General features: G+C 40.1%; 1 protein-coding gene across 1 annotated transcript in view; it reads left to right on the top strand.

Annotated features, from left to right (window-relative positions):
- The window catches only part of LOC112404312 (collagen alpha-1(XIX) chain-like), a 160223-nt gene that overhangs the window by 14720 nt on the left and 129794 nt on the right, over nucleotides 1-15709 (top strand). Inside the window, exons 3-4 of the mRNA XM_024752145.1 lie at nucleotides 584-658; nucleotides 1511-1610. Coding sequence (XP_024607913.1) covers nucleotides 584-658; nucleotides 1511-1610 — 175 coding nt within the window. The remainder of the gene's footprint in view (nucleotides 1-583; nucleotides 659-1510; nucleotides 1611-15709) is intronic.

The following is a 15709-nucleotide window of genomic DNA, read 5'->3' as shown; positions in this document are numbered from 1 at the left end:
TGACAAGCGTTCCCTGTGTACCAGGGACTTCACATACATAACCACATGTATTCCTCATGAACACACTGTGAGGTGGGTAATACTCTTATACTTATTTAAAAGGAATTTAATTGGGCTTCCCTGGTGGCGCAGCGGTTGAGAATCTGCCTGCTAATGCAGGGGACACGGGTTCGAGCCCTGGTCTGCGAGGATCCCACATGCCACGGAGCAACTAGGCCCGTGAGCCACAACTACTGAGCCTGCGCGTCTGGAGCCTGTGCTTCCCAACAAGAGAGGCCGCAAGAGTGAGAGGCCCGCGCACTGCGATGAAGAGTGGCCCCCGCTTGCCACAACTAGAGAAAGCCCTCGCACAGAAACAAAGACCCAACACAGCAAAAATAAATTAATTAATTAATAAAAACTCCTACCCCCAACATCTAAAAAAAATAAATAAATAAAATAAAAGGAATTTAATAGAGTGGTTTAATTTCTTTCCATTTTTATCTTACATTTCCGATTGTATTGTGTGATTCAAATTTATTTGAAAAAAATGATAGACAATGTAATGAAAATTCTCAATACATTTTTTTTTTTTTTTAACTAGAGAAACAATGTCCTGTACTGAGGAAAGAGGGACACCAGTTTACACCAGACTATAGAGATAAAGTTGAAGTTTCAGGTAAGCACTACAGTTCTTCACAAAGAAACATTTGTGTGTAAAATTATCACCAAACACGTAGCGTATTGTAGGTGACATCTTCACATTGTAATTTAAGATAACACCAATACTAAAAAATTAAAAGCAAAGAAGTCAAATGATGTACAAAAATTTCTGAGCGCAGAATCCTACATCATTTAACCTAGGACCACCAACAACTCAACCTCTCGGAGAACCAAAGTTATTTAAAATTTTAAAAGTTGTACCCATTGTAGAAAGTTTGAAAAAAAAGAAAAGAAAATGTATGAGAAAGAAGATCTCACCACCCCAATATAGTCATGATTCCCTTTTTGTAACATTCTCATCTTTCTCTTTCTCTTTTTTCCCTTCATCCTCCGTTTTCTCTCTCCACCCTTCCCCCACCCACATATGCACACATTATCATAATACATATACTGCATTTGAAATCCGAGCATTTCCCCACATCAACATATATTTTTCTAAAGCACGATTTCTTTTAAAAGACTGCTTAGATTTCAATTGAATGGCTGTAGTATTTTTTACTTAACTAATTTTTGGTCTTTAGCTATCAGAGCTGCTACAATAAACTACTCTGCTTACTTATTTAGAATAATTCCTAGGTCAAAGAAAAATAATACTTGAATCTTGTGACATATATTTCATCCTCCTATATCCTAAACAGAGGGAAAATAAATCAAGAAATTTTGCTGATCCCGTAAAGAGCAGATTTAACGTGAAATAAGTCAGTCTACAGATAAGGACTACAAACAATCCTATTTAAAAGTTGGTAACTCTGTGAATTTACTAAATTTAATAAAACTGCTGGATTAAATCATTTGTCACATTCCACAGGTTTTGACCTAGGAGAGCGCTTTTCTCTGAGACGTGTGTTTTGTGAAGGTGATAAAACTTGTATCAAATTGGGAAGTTCACGTCTTATTAGAGACACCATGTAAGTAAAATAATAATTTTTCTTTACTTTTAAAAAATTTTATTTATTTTTATTTAATTTATTTATTTTTGGCTGTGTTGGGTCTTCGTTGCTGGGCGCGGGCTTTCTCTAGTTGTGGTGAGCGGGAGCTACTCTTCGATGCGGTGCGCAGGCTTCTCACTGCCGTGGCTTCTCTTGTTGCGGAGCACAGGCTCTAGGTGCGCGAGCTTCAGTAGTTGTGGCTCGCGGGCTCAGTAGTTGTGGCACACGGGCTTAGTTGCTCCGCAGCACGTGAGATCTTCCTGGGCCAGGGATCAAACCCATGTCCCCTGCATTGGCAGGTGGATTCTTAACCACTGCACCACCAGGGAAGCCCTTTCTTTACGTTTTAATAATACAACATAAACTACTTTCTAAAGAGATTTCAAATAATTTGTTTAAAAATAAAAAGTCTTGTCGACAGTAACACAATCACTTGAATGCTGTGGTAAATGTGTTGTTTGATTATTTGTGGTTTTTAGTAATCTTTACAAACTGATCTTGTTCTATAGCATAAATTTACATGTATCGATAGCGGCATAATCTTTAAAGAATAGTAAGTAAATTTGTTCTTGAAGAAATATTATTTATGTTTAAATAGACATAACCAAAATTAGATTTTAAAATGTGAATTTTAAACTAAGACACAATGTAGACTTAGAGACACAAGAGTGATATTTATTATATTTATTTCTACATGCTTCATGCATATAGATAAGCTCCATGGTAAATTAAAAGAACTTAGCCCTTACTGTATATTCATTTCATATATTGTGTAGAGTATATAGTAAAGAAGAGCCTTTTTTTTTTTTGGTCTTGTTACTCATTTCATTTCAAAATGAATTTACTGAAGGGGTTTTTTTTAATTGTTGGTTTGTTATCTTTACTATACTTTTTCTTCTGATAAATATGAGATTAAAAAGAATGACTTGCCATTTAAATACTGACAATTTGTCAGCAATTATACAAGGCAATAATAATTCCCCATATGGTTGGCTATATGTAATTGGAGGATGGATCAATAGTAATTCAGAAAGCTTGAGTCATCAGGAAGGCAAATATAGCATATATGGTCCTGATATTCAGCCTTTGAGTCCAAGATGAACATTTCAGGGTGTGAATACACTGCAATGAATAAAGCATCAAATTCTGTTGGGGTCTTCCCTGGTGGCGCAGTGGTTGAGAGTCCGCCTGCCGATGCGGGGGACGCGGGTTCGTGCCCCGGTCTGGGAAGATCCCACATGCCGCGGAGTGGCTGGGCCCGTGAGCCATGGCCATTGAGCCTGCGCGTCCGGAGCCTGTGCTCCGCAACGGGAGAGGCCACAACAGTGAGAGGCCCGCGTACCGCAAAATAAAATTTAAAAAAGTAAACTGCTCATTAATTGGTAAGCAATCAGAGGGCTAAGGAAGAGGGTAATTTGATACCAGGGGATGTAATGGGCGATTTGTCTGGTGGAGAACTTCAGCAGATGTCACTGTACAGATCTATGCTATTGTGGGCGTCTTAAGCCTGAAGGTGGCTTCACATGCAGGCATTAAACCCTCAGGGCTTGACAGCTTCCTATTTGGGTATTCATATGCAGCAAAGAAAAGTCAATATGTATCTCATCTACATTTCATATATATTGTTTTAGATGTTTCTTAACTACCAGTAGATAACTTTAATTAATGAATTTAAGCAAGGCAATAAATGCTCTTCCAAAAATTAAAATGCATTTTCTCTCTTGCCGTTTTCCTGATGATTTAAACCCCTCTAAGTCTGGCCAGGTGGCCAGAGTACTGGAGAGACAATCTTTGAAAATTCATTGAGCCTGTGTGCAAGAAGACATAGCGAATTTTAAGTAGCTACATTGGAAAACTTCCTGCCACATTTAGACATTGCCATTCTCTTTTGAATATGTGTGATAATAAATATTAGGTACTACTTGAAATTTATTTTCCGACCTCTGGCTCTAAATCACGGTGCGACTGCTGGGCAATTGATGTGCATGAAGTCTCAGGCTCTGCCAGCAGAACCCGGTCCCTCCACTGCAGGAAACTGGAGGGCATCTGGTTAAGCTGACTAGCGAGTGTCAAGTAGCTTGGCCCAGCTCCACTTACATTTCGCTCCGTGAGCCAAGGATGCTAGGATGCTTCTCTCACATGATGCCGTTCTGATTTTTCAATGAGACTGGAGTAAAGTTGCAGCTATTTATATATTTGTAAATGAGCCATCTTGCAGAATCAGCATGGGAAAAGGCAGATGCTAGTTTATATGGAAATTGGGACTCTTTCTGTGCCTGAGCTTGCTTTTATTGTTCTGCCATCTTCCAGGTGAGGGTCACGAGGGGAGAGATCTCATGAGCTGTTGGTCAGGTACCCACTTAGTGCCTTGAGCCTGGCTTAATGTGAGGACCCAAAGGCAGCTCTTGCAAGGGTCCTTCAGATAAACACTGTTGTACCCAAAAAGGTGGCACAGGCTCAGGGAACATCTGACAAGGTTTCTATGTTTGGTTTTCTTTTCTCTTCATGTCCATTCTTTAGTATTCCTTAGGATAGCAAATAGTAAGTATTTGGGTGCTTTCAAAGATTCTGGGTGGCATGCTACCCAGTTTTCTAGAATTTTCTAGCATCATTTTAGAGGAAATTTTCTCACCTTCATGTATCTACAAGTATCTCTGGTTATGTGAAAGAAATAATTATTTCTCTACAGATTGAGAGCAGTATCCCAGGTGATCACACTCTGATTATCTTTAAATTGTCTTTTGGCAATTATCAGGGCAAAATGGTGAAGTTTTGAGAGAAAACATATACAGAACATGCATATAGTACGGAGCGCCTTATTTTCTTGGTATAACATAATTCTTCTGTTTCATTGGTTGCTTGTATATAAACATGTTTTTAAATAAAAATGTGTTAGTAGTTGAATATATAAATTTAAAATGTCACAGAAAAGTGAATTCCTGATTTATTATTGAATTCAAGGACGGTAAAGAGCCTTATCTCTCAGGTTCTATGTCTATCTGGAATACTGTGTTGAGAAGGCTTCTGAGGCCCTGTTGAGTTCAGCAGATTGGAGTGCTATGGCCCATTCGTGAAAAGAGGGGGGAAGGGAGGGCTGTAGTCTGTAGTCTAGTCTGTAGCCTCTCTGACTTAGGATGACACCTGTGACCGGGTGGCTTTTGCAGCTGAAGCAGTTCCCAAGAATGGGGGGAAATGAGACTATGTGTGAAAAAATAACCAACACAGATTACTAAGATTTTATGAGCTTGGATAGTGTAGCTAGAAACAGTGGCATAGCTGATAGATATGGTCCTCTTTGCTTTTGTTACAAACAAGTAAATCTCCAGTGAAGGGAGTCGTCTCTCTGTCCCTTTCATTAAATTGGTGGTTGCTTCCTGGAAGCAAAGGGCTCTTTAGTTTCATGGCTTTACATGGAAGAAAAGAGCTGGTAGAAGCCCTTTTCATCTGTGTTTTGTAATACATAATAATCCTCAGCAATCCTTCTAAATAATTAGAAGATGTATAGCATTTTTTAGGAGATTTTAAAGTTCTCTGGACCTTAACAGTTCCCTTGGAAATATTCCTAAATATGGGGAAAGCTGTTGTGTGTATCACAGCATCATCAGCCCTCAGCCCTGGTCTTTGCTCCTGTTGAATGATTCACTCCGTGGGCATGTCTTATCTACATGGACCTTCACACTACCTACAGCTTTTTATTATTATAAATAACACTACAATATACAGGAAAGTTGTTCCCTCTGTTTTTCTGGCTAGAGAGGCCAGTTAAGACTCACCACTTACTCATCACCTCCTTTGTTTATTTTTCACGTGTCCGTTCATTCAGTAAACATTTGTTGAGCCCCCAAAATTCATAAGATTGATTTTTTCAAAGTAGAATTGCAAGTTCATTTTTAGAGATCTTGGTAATATACTTCTAATTATGTTTCATCATTGTTTTATCCATCTCTTCTGCATATTACCCAATTTCCTTAGTAACATTGGATATTATACTTAAAAATTTTGTTATTAAGTTTTGTGTTTTTAACTGAAAACTCGTAACAATTACAAATAAAAGTTGTGGCTTACTATATAAGTATTTTAGGGGTTCCCGGAATTTTCTGTTCCGCTTAGGGTGAATAAGAGGTAGCATTCAATAAGTCACTGAAATGAATTCAGTCTAGTCCAGAGCTCACCCTTCTATTCAACATTTACTGAGATTACTATGGACTGAGCACTTTATTAAGCTCTGGGACTGCACTGGTGGAAAAGTGTGGGTCTCATCTTGCCTTCTTGAAGCCTGCTGGAGAGATACACAGTGCAAGGGAAGGCTACACTTTGCTCTTGCCTTGACCCAAGAAGAAACTGAGCTGTGTCCCTCCTATCATTCGAGCATAGGCTGCAGGACTCAAAGCCCACAGCTCCTCTCATAAAAGCTACACTTTCTGAGCACGTGGGCTCAGTAGTTGTGGCTTGCAGGCTCTAGAGCGCAAGCTCAGTGGTTGTGGCACACAGGCTTAGTTGCTCTGTGGCACGTGGGATCTTCCCGGACCAGGGCTCGAACCCATGTCTCCTACATTGGCAGGCAGATTCTTAAGCCCTAAAATTTTAAAATCATACAATTTAGCCAAGTTTTATTTTATTTTTTAACATTTATTTTATTGAAGTATAGTTGATTTACAATGTTGTGTTAACTTCTGCTGTACAGCAGAGTGATTCAATTATACATATATACATTGTTTTTCATATCCTTTTCCATTATGGTTTATCACAGGATATTGAATATCATTCCCTGTGCTATACAGAAGGACCTTGCTGTTTATCTATTCTACATATAATAGTTGGCATCTGCTCACCTCAGACTCCCAACCCATCCCTCCCTCACTCCCTCCTCCTTGGCAACCACAAGTCTGTTCTTTATGTCTGTGAGTCTGTTTCTGTTTTGTAGATATGTTCATTTGTGTCGTATTTTAGATTCCACATATAAGTGATATTCCACATATAAGTGGTATCATATGGTATTTGTCTTTCTATTTCTGACTTCACTTAGTATGATATTCTCTAGGTCCATCCATGTTGCTGCAAATGGCATCATTTCTTTCTTTTTTATTCAATTTAGCCAAATTTTATATATTAGATAGAAAAGAATTTTAAGAGTATTATGCAGTTTTAAGAATGCACAGAAGTATTTACTTCTCTATCACAAGGACCTCTTTTATATTTTTCTAGAAAATTAAGAGATGTTAATATGTTCCAATAATAAATTGCTTTAGGTTGAAATGGCTACTTGTTTGTTCATAACCACGGGAGTTCCCCTGGTGAAACCTGAAATTGGCCCCTGTACACAGAGGGCAAGGAGAGACCGAAGAAAGAGACAGAGCCCCCAGATTGGTAGGTGGCAGGTTTACTGAGCAAGGGAACGTACATCCAAGGCTTGTCTTGGGCACGGCAAGAGCAGTAAATCTCTGCACCCACCCGCTGTAATCATAGAAGTTTATGTAGAGGCCTTAATGGGGGTCAGTCATGTACACTGTCCAGATGGTCTCAGCTACACATTACTCTCTCAAGGCTGCATCCTTGAAACAACTCCTAACGTGAGAATGGTGGGCAGAAAGTACATCCTAAGGACAGAGGAGGAGGTTTGGAACCTCTGGTTGCCCGGGTCCAGCTCACAGGTCAACTGGTGGGCAAATCGTCTCAATGACTTCCTCCAATACTTCTAAAATGTAACATAATATGAAATATTATCAGTTCAGTAGTTTCATTTAACAGTTTTGGAAACATTTAATATTATCAACAATTTTAAGTAAGTTGTGATTTTCCTCCTTCAGATTTCATATAATTCAGTATTTTGGAGGGAGAAGTAAAAAGTATCAGGAATTGATCCTATGTATATAGATTCTACAACATTCATATCTATGTTATTTTGTTTTATTTTATTCTGGAAACATCACTCAACATATCTACCATCTTAACAAATGTTTAAGTGAATAATATGTCATTGCTGACTATAAGTGCAATGTTATACAGCAGATCTCGTTGTAATTATGGCTAATTACATGTAAATTATCTTATCTTAAAACGTCCTAATGCCATTTACCTTGAGAGAAGTGAAGTACCAGTCAAGTCTACTACTTAGGAGTCATAATAATGCCGATGTCATCATAAAGTAATAAAATTAAGGCGTCCTATTTTGGTAATTACTCAGGCCAGCTTGACAGGCATTAATTAATCTACTTCTGTGGTTGGATTATATATTACATTTTTTTCTCTCTTCACTTGTCTTTTCATCCTATGAATGAAATCTTATAAGAGACAGCAGAGGTTTTGCTTGGGTGCGGGTTATATGTATGTATCTGTGGAATGTGCACTGCAGGTTTCCAGAATATACAAAAGAAAGCATGGAACCACATACTTCAGTCATCTTTAATCTTATTTGCCTCATAAAAAAAGCTATGAGGATTAATTAGCTATTAACCTTCAGTGGTGGCAAATGTGCTGCTTTTATAATGGTTGTAAACCCAAATTTAAGCATGACCTTAAATTGATGAATTAACCAGAGCATCGACTGTAGTAATATATGATGTTTTGTTATACTAGTGCTTAAGAATAGCTTTATTTTTTATTTTTGCGGTACGCAGGCCTCTCATGTTGTGGCCTCTCCCGTTGCGGAGCACAGGCTCCGGACGCGCAGGCTCAGCGGCCATGGTTCACGAGCCCAGCCGCTCCGCGGCATGTGGGATCTTCCCGGACCGGGGCACAAACCCACGTCCCCTGCATCGGCAGGCGGACTCTCAACCACTGCGCCACCAGGGATTGTGGATTGACAGGACTCCATGTTTCATAAAATAGCATTGGATAGTCTAACCCTCATCCTCAGACACAGAATCAGATAGGAAGACGCAATTCTGATTTCACAGACAAACTCTGAAACGTCTGTGAATCCAAGAAGAATAGTGTCAGCTAATAAATCATTAATTTATTATCATCTCAATTCTTTCAACTTAGCCATCAAGGCTAACCAGAAAATAAGCATGGTGGCCATAAAGCTGCTTATGTTATTGTATGTGACTCACATCAGCTTGGTAGTGCCTCGTTCACTGCCTCATTTTGGTCGGCACTACAACCAGCCCCCGACAACCACCCTTCTGCCTTCTGTCTATGTGATTTGACTCTTCTAGGGACCTTGTATAAGTGGAATCATACAATACTTGTCCTTCTGCGTCTGGCTTATTTCACGGGTCCTAATCTCCTTGTCAGTGCATGTCACCCCGGCCTTTGCTGTGGGTCCCCTCCATGAAAACGCTTCTTCCTGGGACCCAGCCAACCTCTGCTCAAGGCTGCTTATCCTCGGCCTTCAAGGCCAAAGTTGCTCTGTGTGTCTGTGCTTTGGAGGGTGGTGGCATGGGTTCAGTGACCCTCTAGCTGTCCCATGGATTCCAAAGCAGTGCTACTTGGGTACAGAGCCTCACAGTATAATTTTTTTTTTTTTGACCGCGCCATGCGGCTTGCAAGATCTTAGTTTCCTGACTAGGGATTGAAGCCGGGCCACGGCAGTGAAAGTGCTGAGTCCTAACCACTGGACCGCCAGGGAATTCCCTCTCACAGTGTATTTAACAACTAACTCTTGGCACTCCTTTCTCTGCGGGGCTCTAAAGCTCATCGATATGGATATAGGCAATCCTCTCTACTATCTTCACAGATAATAGCTCTCTTCTAATTTACCCAGGATAAGAAAATAAAATTCCCTTTGCTTAGGAGACCTATGTAGGAAAAAATATTTCATGATATAGTCACCATTATTTCTAAGTTCAGCTTTGATGCCAATGAAAGAAGAAATTCTACCAAAGTATTTCACTCAATTCCCAAATGACACTGAATACTCACTATGTGCCAGGCACTGAGGATTTAAGAATAAATAAAGACAGCGTCCTAGTTATTTCTGTCTGGGAATTATGGAATTTGTAGCAATCTTTAGATATGAGGTCTGATGAACTCTGGAAGAACGGGCGAACCCTTCCAGGAACCAGGAAAGGCTTCATAGGGGATGTGAAAAAAGGCTTGAAGGATGAGCACAAGTTTGCCAGGTGGTAGTTGGAGGGGGCATCATGGTTGTTTTCAAGGTCAACGTAATTTGCAGACTGGTGAGAAATCCCGTGTGCTTAGTAAACAGAGGGGAGAGACTGGTGGTGAAGGAAGCTGAAGGGACAGCTGAGGTGCTGTTCTGAAAGGCCTTACGTGCCAGGTTAAGGGGTTAGAACTGTATTCATGGAAAAAAGGAAAGTAAAAGGTGAAAGATTTCTGGGCTCTGAAGAGAAACCCGAGTGTATCAGTTATACCACAAGAAAGCCATGCTCAAAAGTGTGAAGGTGTGGGAGGAATAACGTTCCATTCTAGAAAAAAAAAAAAGGCTGAGTATATGCCGTTGGGAAAATCACAGCTTTGGGTAGTGACCCGGGACTCCCGGGCTGACCCTGAAGCAGAAGCCAAGCCCCCAGACTCAGAAGGACACTTCACAATTCAGAGGACTTCTTGGGGGTGGAGCGGGGTTTGACTCGGGATTTGTTTTATCTTTTCTGGGGGGGGGGTGGGGGACAGTGAAAAAACCTTTCTGAAGAGCAGCTTCTCTGGTCCATCCTCGATTTTTGTTATCAGAATGCCATCTAGTAGGAGGGCTCATTTTCAAGGGGAAGTCATTTACAACGTCACAATGAACGAATGCTAATCGTAACAGGCATAAGATTATTAGAGAGCCATCCAAGCTCTGTTTTCCCATTAGCAACCTATGCGGCTGAATCCCCCGACAAACTCAGAAAGGCTAAGATTTCAGAGTCTCTGTGACTATGGAACTCAGACATCATCCCCCCAGCCCCGCACGGCGGGGTGAAGGCATTTCAGACAAACCCTTCAGGCCCTGCGAGCCAAACTGCTTGTAACGTGACAGGTGATGGTGAATGTCAGCTGGGCAAGAAATGACTTACTATAAACTCCAAGCATCTCTCACTTCACTCTCAGGAAATGTAACTTGTATCAGATTTCTCTTCCTGGAAGATATTCAGCAAGTCAGAGGCCCCACTGATACTTGTAAATACGGAAGTTCTTCATAAAGCCTGCCTCATGCTTATTTAGAATGGAAGAATTAATTTGGAAGCCAGTTCTTGATATTTAAAAATAGATTTTTTTCCATTTAGCCGTTTCGTTTTTAAAGCAGAAAAATAAAGGTTGGTCTTGCTAAATATGATCTGGAAAACTCACTTTGGCTCTACCAAAATAGACTTTTAAAAAAAGGGCTTCGCTTCAAGGCTTGCGCTATGAGCTGGTGGAATTAGCCCTGGAATCACTGTAATTAGTAACTAAACTTTTTAAACATTTTGTTCTCTAAGTGTATATCACACTTGGTTTTTGGAACACCACTTACAAAAGGAAATTTCTCCAGAATAATTGTGTCATCTTGGTTTTCAGTCTCTAAGGACTGTAATAGTGAAAGTTTGTTCATCTTTGTTTTTTTCCTTTTTACATTGCACTCCTTGCCTCAAATTCCTTATTATTTAGTTAGGTAAAAGAACAGAAAAGAAACTGGTAGTCATGGGTTTTTCTTTCTAATCCTCTCTTATTCTGTAGTTTGGTTTTGTTCTTTCCTTTTCTACACATGAAACAGAGATATTACTTGCCACATGACAAACTAAGGTTCTTTTAGGAACACTGAACAGATACGTCAAATTGAACTTGTACAATGAAATTGCCAATTGCTTAATATACTAAGGAGTAAACAAATTTATGAGCTTCGTTATGGTCTTTATTTTTCTTGACACACTACTAGGGCATAGTGGGGAAAAAATGAGATCCACTCCCTAATTCCATCTCCCCATAAAACAACTTTATCAATAAATACTTGCATGTACTTACTTTAAAAGAGTGCATTACTATTATTCTTTTAAATGAATTAATTATTTTTTTTGGCTGTGTTGGGTCTTTGTTGCTGTGTGCAGGCTTCTTATTGTAGTGGCTTCTCTTGTTGCGGAGCACGTGCTCCAGGCACGCGGCTTCAGTAGTTGTGGCATGTGGGCTCAATAGTTGTGGCTTGCAGGCTCAGTAGTTATAGCACATGGGCTTAGTTGCTTCATGGTATGTGGGATCTTCCTAGACCAGGGTTCGAACCCATGTCCCCTGCATTGGCAGGTGGATTCTTAACCACTGAGCCACCAGGGAAGTCCAAAAGTGCATTATTTTTAAGTTTTATGATTTTCCCTGGCTTTTCCATGCTTGCAGTGTTCCCTATCTGGAAGGGAGTGTGGAAGAGCAGAGTTTACCCTCTTAAGGCAGTGCTTATTGGTTTCTCATTAATTGGACAGCCAGGAATGCCCATTATTTGTTCAGTTGACATTGCTCTGTCCCCGAGAGACTAGACACCTCCCATTCATTAAGGTAACTTTGTGTATAGCTATGTTAGTCATGGATTCCACAGCTCAGGGGGTGAATGGGATGGAAGCTTCCACTGACCCCTGGGCCAGGGTCAGTGCTAAGGGTTCTCTTTCTTTCCATAATCACTTGAAAGAGGCACATTTATGACCATTATTTTCACATCTCAGGGAATTACCTGTCTTTTTAGTTAGGTAACCTTTCTATTGATGTTCTTCCTTAGGCATTAAAATCCCAACTTATAACTTCTCACCAGTAGGATAAAAAAGGAGGCAGTTTTATCAGACGCTTCATACTTTTCTTCACATTACATAGTTATTAGTATATATACTGTTCTCATATTTTTCACTACATCCCCCCAATTGTACTCATTTAAAGAAAATGCTTGGTGAAAAATCCTATTTCTTTTTCCTCTAATAAGTGATCTCTAAGGAATACAGGGCAAATATTCCTGATTGGTTGTCACCTTCTATAGCATACATTTCTTCCCTAAAACCCAACAGACAGTATGCCCATTTTAAGGATATTACTATGTGGTTTGTGATACTTCCTGATCTGTGCTCAAAATATCATTAGAAGAAGGAACTGTTAATAATCTACCTCTCAGGGCTACTGGTCACCTAGAATGTGCAAACGTCATCATGAATCCTTTGCTCGGAGCCCAAGACGTGATTTACTGTTGATGTTAATATTATAGTATGATGTTAAACATTTTAATTATTTTTTCATTTCTTGACGTTAATATTTTATATTTATTTACACCGACCCTGCCCCACCCAGTACTCAGAAAATAGTTTTTTCTCCCTTACAGTCCCAAAACATTACTTTTAAGTCAGGTCAGTAACGATGAGGGAAACTTTATCTTTAGCCCAGAGGACGCAAGCAACTTGAGATACTGGAAAAATCTGACCTCGGAACTAAGAGTCCCGAGTTCAAGTCCCATCCTGACCTTTGTTATTTAACAGAGGCAGTTATTTAACTTCTGTGGCTTTAATTTCTCATTTATCCAGGGAGATGGTTGCTGTAAATCACTGTTAAGGTCCCTTTCAGCTTTAGGGGTGTAGGACTACAGGAAATTGTCATGTGTGGTTTCTTTATAACGGAAATATTTCCAAGGATGGGGAGACTTCTGCTCATAGACACTTCTGAAGAAATCTTCTTGGAGCAGAGATTCTATCTTGCTACAGTCTGTAGAGATTTTAAACTTCTTTTGAAAGTAAGAATACTGATGGTATTTGTTCCTGGAATTGTCTTGTGTCAAACGTTTTGATTAACCTGCTTTAGACTTGCATAGGGCTTGGTTTTTCCTTCTGCTTTTTTCATGATGAATGTGATGTAGCCCAGTCTCATAAGGCCTTGACTTTTAAGGCATTGTGCAGGGCGACACAAACTTCATACTGAATACAAGTGTTTGATATCTACCAGGACTGGTCATAGGCATCATCATGGATTTTCCATGAATGGAACACATTTTTATGAGCACCTCCTATACGCCAGGGACTGGTCTAGATGCTTGATTTAGAGCAACGAGTCTGGCAGAGCCCCTGTTGTCATGGAAATCACATTCTAGTGGTTGGGAACAGGCAATACATGTGGAAACTAATACATTTTTTTAAAGAAGTTGGGCTTTTATAAAACTATGAAGGAAATAAAACAGAGCAAGTGTTGTATTACTATAGACCTTTCAGAGAAGGGACATTAGACCTGAGACCTGAATAGTGAGGAGAAGCGTCCATGTGACGACTCCTGGGAACAACCTTCCTAGGAAGAAATCAGGAAGTACAAAGGCCCAAGACCTCAATAGAATGAGGTGTTCAAGGAACAAAATTCAGGTCACTGCCATTGGAGCGTGGGTGACACACAGAGACTGGAATAGGAAACGATGTGGCAGACTAAGGCAGGGGTCAGAGCACTAGGCCTTGTGAGCCATCATCAGTGATGTGCGTTTCATTCTAGGAGCCGCGGGGCCCTGTAGGAAGGTGATAAGTAAGGGAGGGACCTGGTCTGATTTTCACTTAAAAAGCTCATTCTGACCGCTGTGTGCAGGCTATACTTCAAGGGAGGGAAAAGAGGGAGAGCAATCAGGATGTGTAACAAGAGTCCGGGGCAAGACGTGGCAGCTTGGGATGGGGAGTGAAGGTGGAGCTGGAGAGAAGTGGACAGAGTCGGGATCCATTTGGTGGCAGACACAGTAATACTTGCTGATGAGTTGGATGGGATTGGAGTTCATAAAGGAAAGGCAAGAATCAGGTATGACTTTTAGGTACTTGGCTGGAGCACCTGGGTGAATGGTCATGTCTTTTACTGAGATGCGGAATCCTTGTAAAGGGATGTGTTTGGTAGGAAGCAAAAAGTTCAATTTCAGTTATTTATTTAGACTTGCCTTTAACATCCAGGTAGAGATGACAAGTGGCAATTTAGGTGTGTGAGTCCACAGTACAGGTAAGGGCAATAGTCAAGGTTTATCTTGGTTGCCTCTCCCCTTTTCAACTCCTTCTTTCTGGAACCTTCCTCCCAAACTTTCAGTGCCTTCAGGGGACACATTTGCTGCCCAGGGCTCACAACAGTGGCATCTCATCTTGGTCGGCCTGACTTAGGGGTGCCTCCTGCTCTGACCTTATTTCTCCCTCCCTGTGCCTTCCCCATTGAAACTTCCATGCTTTACAGCAATCCCCATAGATTCCCTGTTCTTTGCTTTCCAATGAGAGAATTAATTATTAGACAATTTGTTAAGTAATGCGTGACTGGTTTCTAGGGACTATTTTAATGGTAACAAAGCTTGTGTTTATAAAACGCATTTTCCAGAGAGGAAGAAAGCTCTCTCATAGTAGAGTATTAAGTGTTTGGGTTGTCAGTGAAAGTACTTCATAGTTAGGGAGAATGTGAGTATCTCTGAGTCCATACCACATATACAAAAGACAGCAGATGCAGAGTTCCACTGAATATTTAATAACAAGTATACACACACACAGTGATTAAATACTTCATCTTAGGCCAAGATCTTTCCTGTAATATAGATGCCTTATAGACATCATCGTTTTATTTGTATTTTCTATTGCTTTTATTTATTTATTTTTTGGCTGTACCACGTGGCATGTGGGATCTTAGTTCCTTGACTAGGGATTGAACCCATGCCCTCTGCAGTGGAAGTGTGGATTCTTATCCACTGGACCACCAGGGAAATCCTTGTATTTTCTAATGATTTTAAATAAATTCTGATCAGGAAAGTAGTTTTCATTAGTCAAGTGGGAAAAAAAGATCTAGAGAATGTAGTTATTATGCTATTTAGACAAATACAATCCATTCTTAGAGTCCTATACAGTAAATCCCTATGGTTAATAAGATGTTAATTTTTATCTGACTCCACAAATATAGTTACTAGTACTTTGTAATTAAATATTCTGTTTGAAGCATGTGGAGAAAGTATTGGAAAAAGTGTATTTTCATTTGAAGTTTCTCGTTTTCTCTTACTTAACAGCTCAGTGACTTATTATGAAGGCTATAGGCTGGGACTTATAGATTTTATGACTTATTTTTAACCTCCCATAGTAGTAAAAATAATGTTTTTGTGTTAATTCTCCCTCATCTCTGTCCTTTAAGAATATAAGGTTAGGGGGGCCTCCCTGGTGGCGCAGTGGTTGAGAGTCCGCCTGCCGATGCAGGGGACGCGGGTTCGTGCCCCA

The sequence above is a fragment of the Neophocaena asiaeorientalis genome, unplaced genomic scaffold (assembly GCF_003031525.2).
Source record: "Neophocaena asiaeorientalis asiaeorientalis breed wild unplaced genomic scaffold, Neophocaena_asiaeorientalis_V1.1 scaffold544, whole genome shotgun sequence".
Taxonomy (NCBI): domain Eukaryota; kingdom Metazoa; phylum Chordata; class Mammalia; order Artiodactyla; family Phocoenidae; genus Neophocaena; species Neophocaena asiaeorientalis.
Note: the sequence above shows the minus strand (reverse complement) of the source record. Positions and strands in the feature narration are given on the sequence as shown.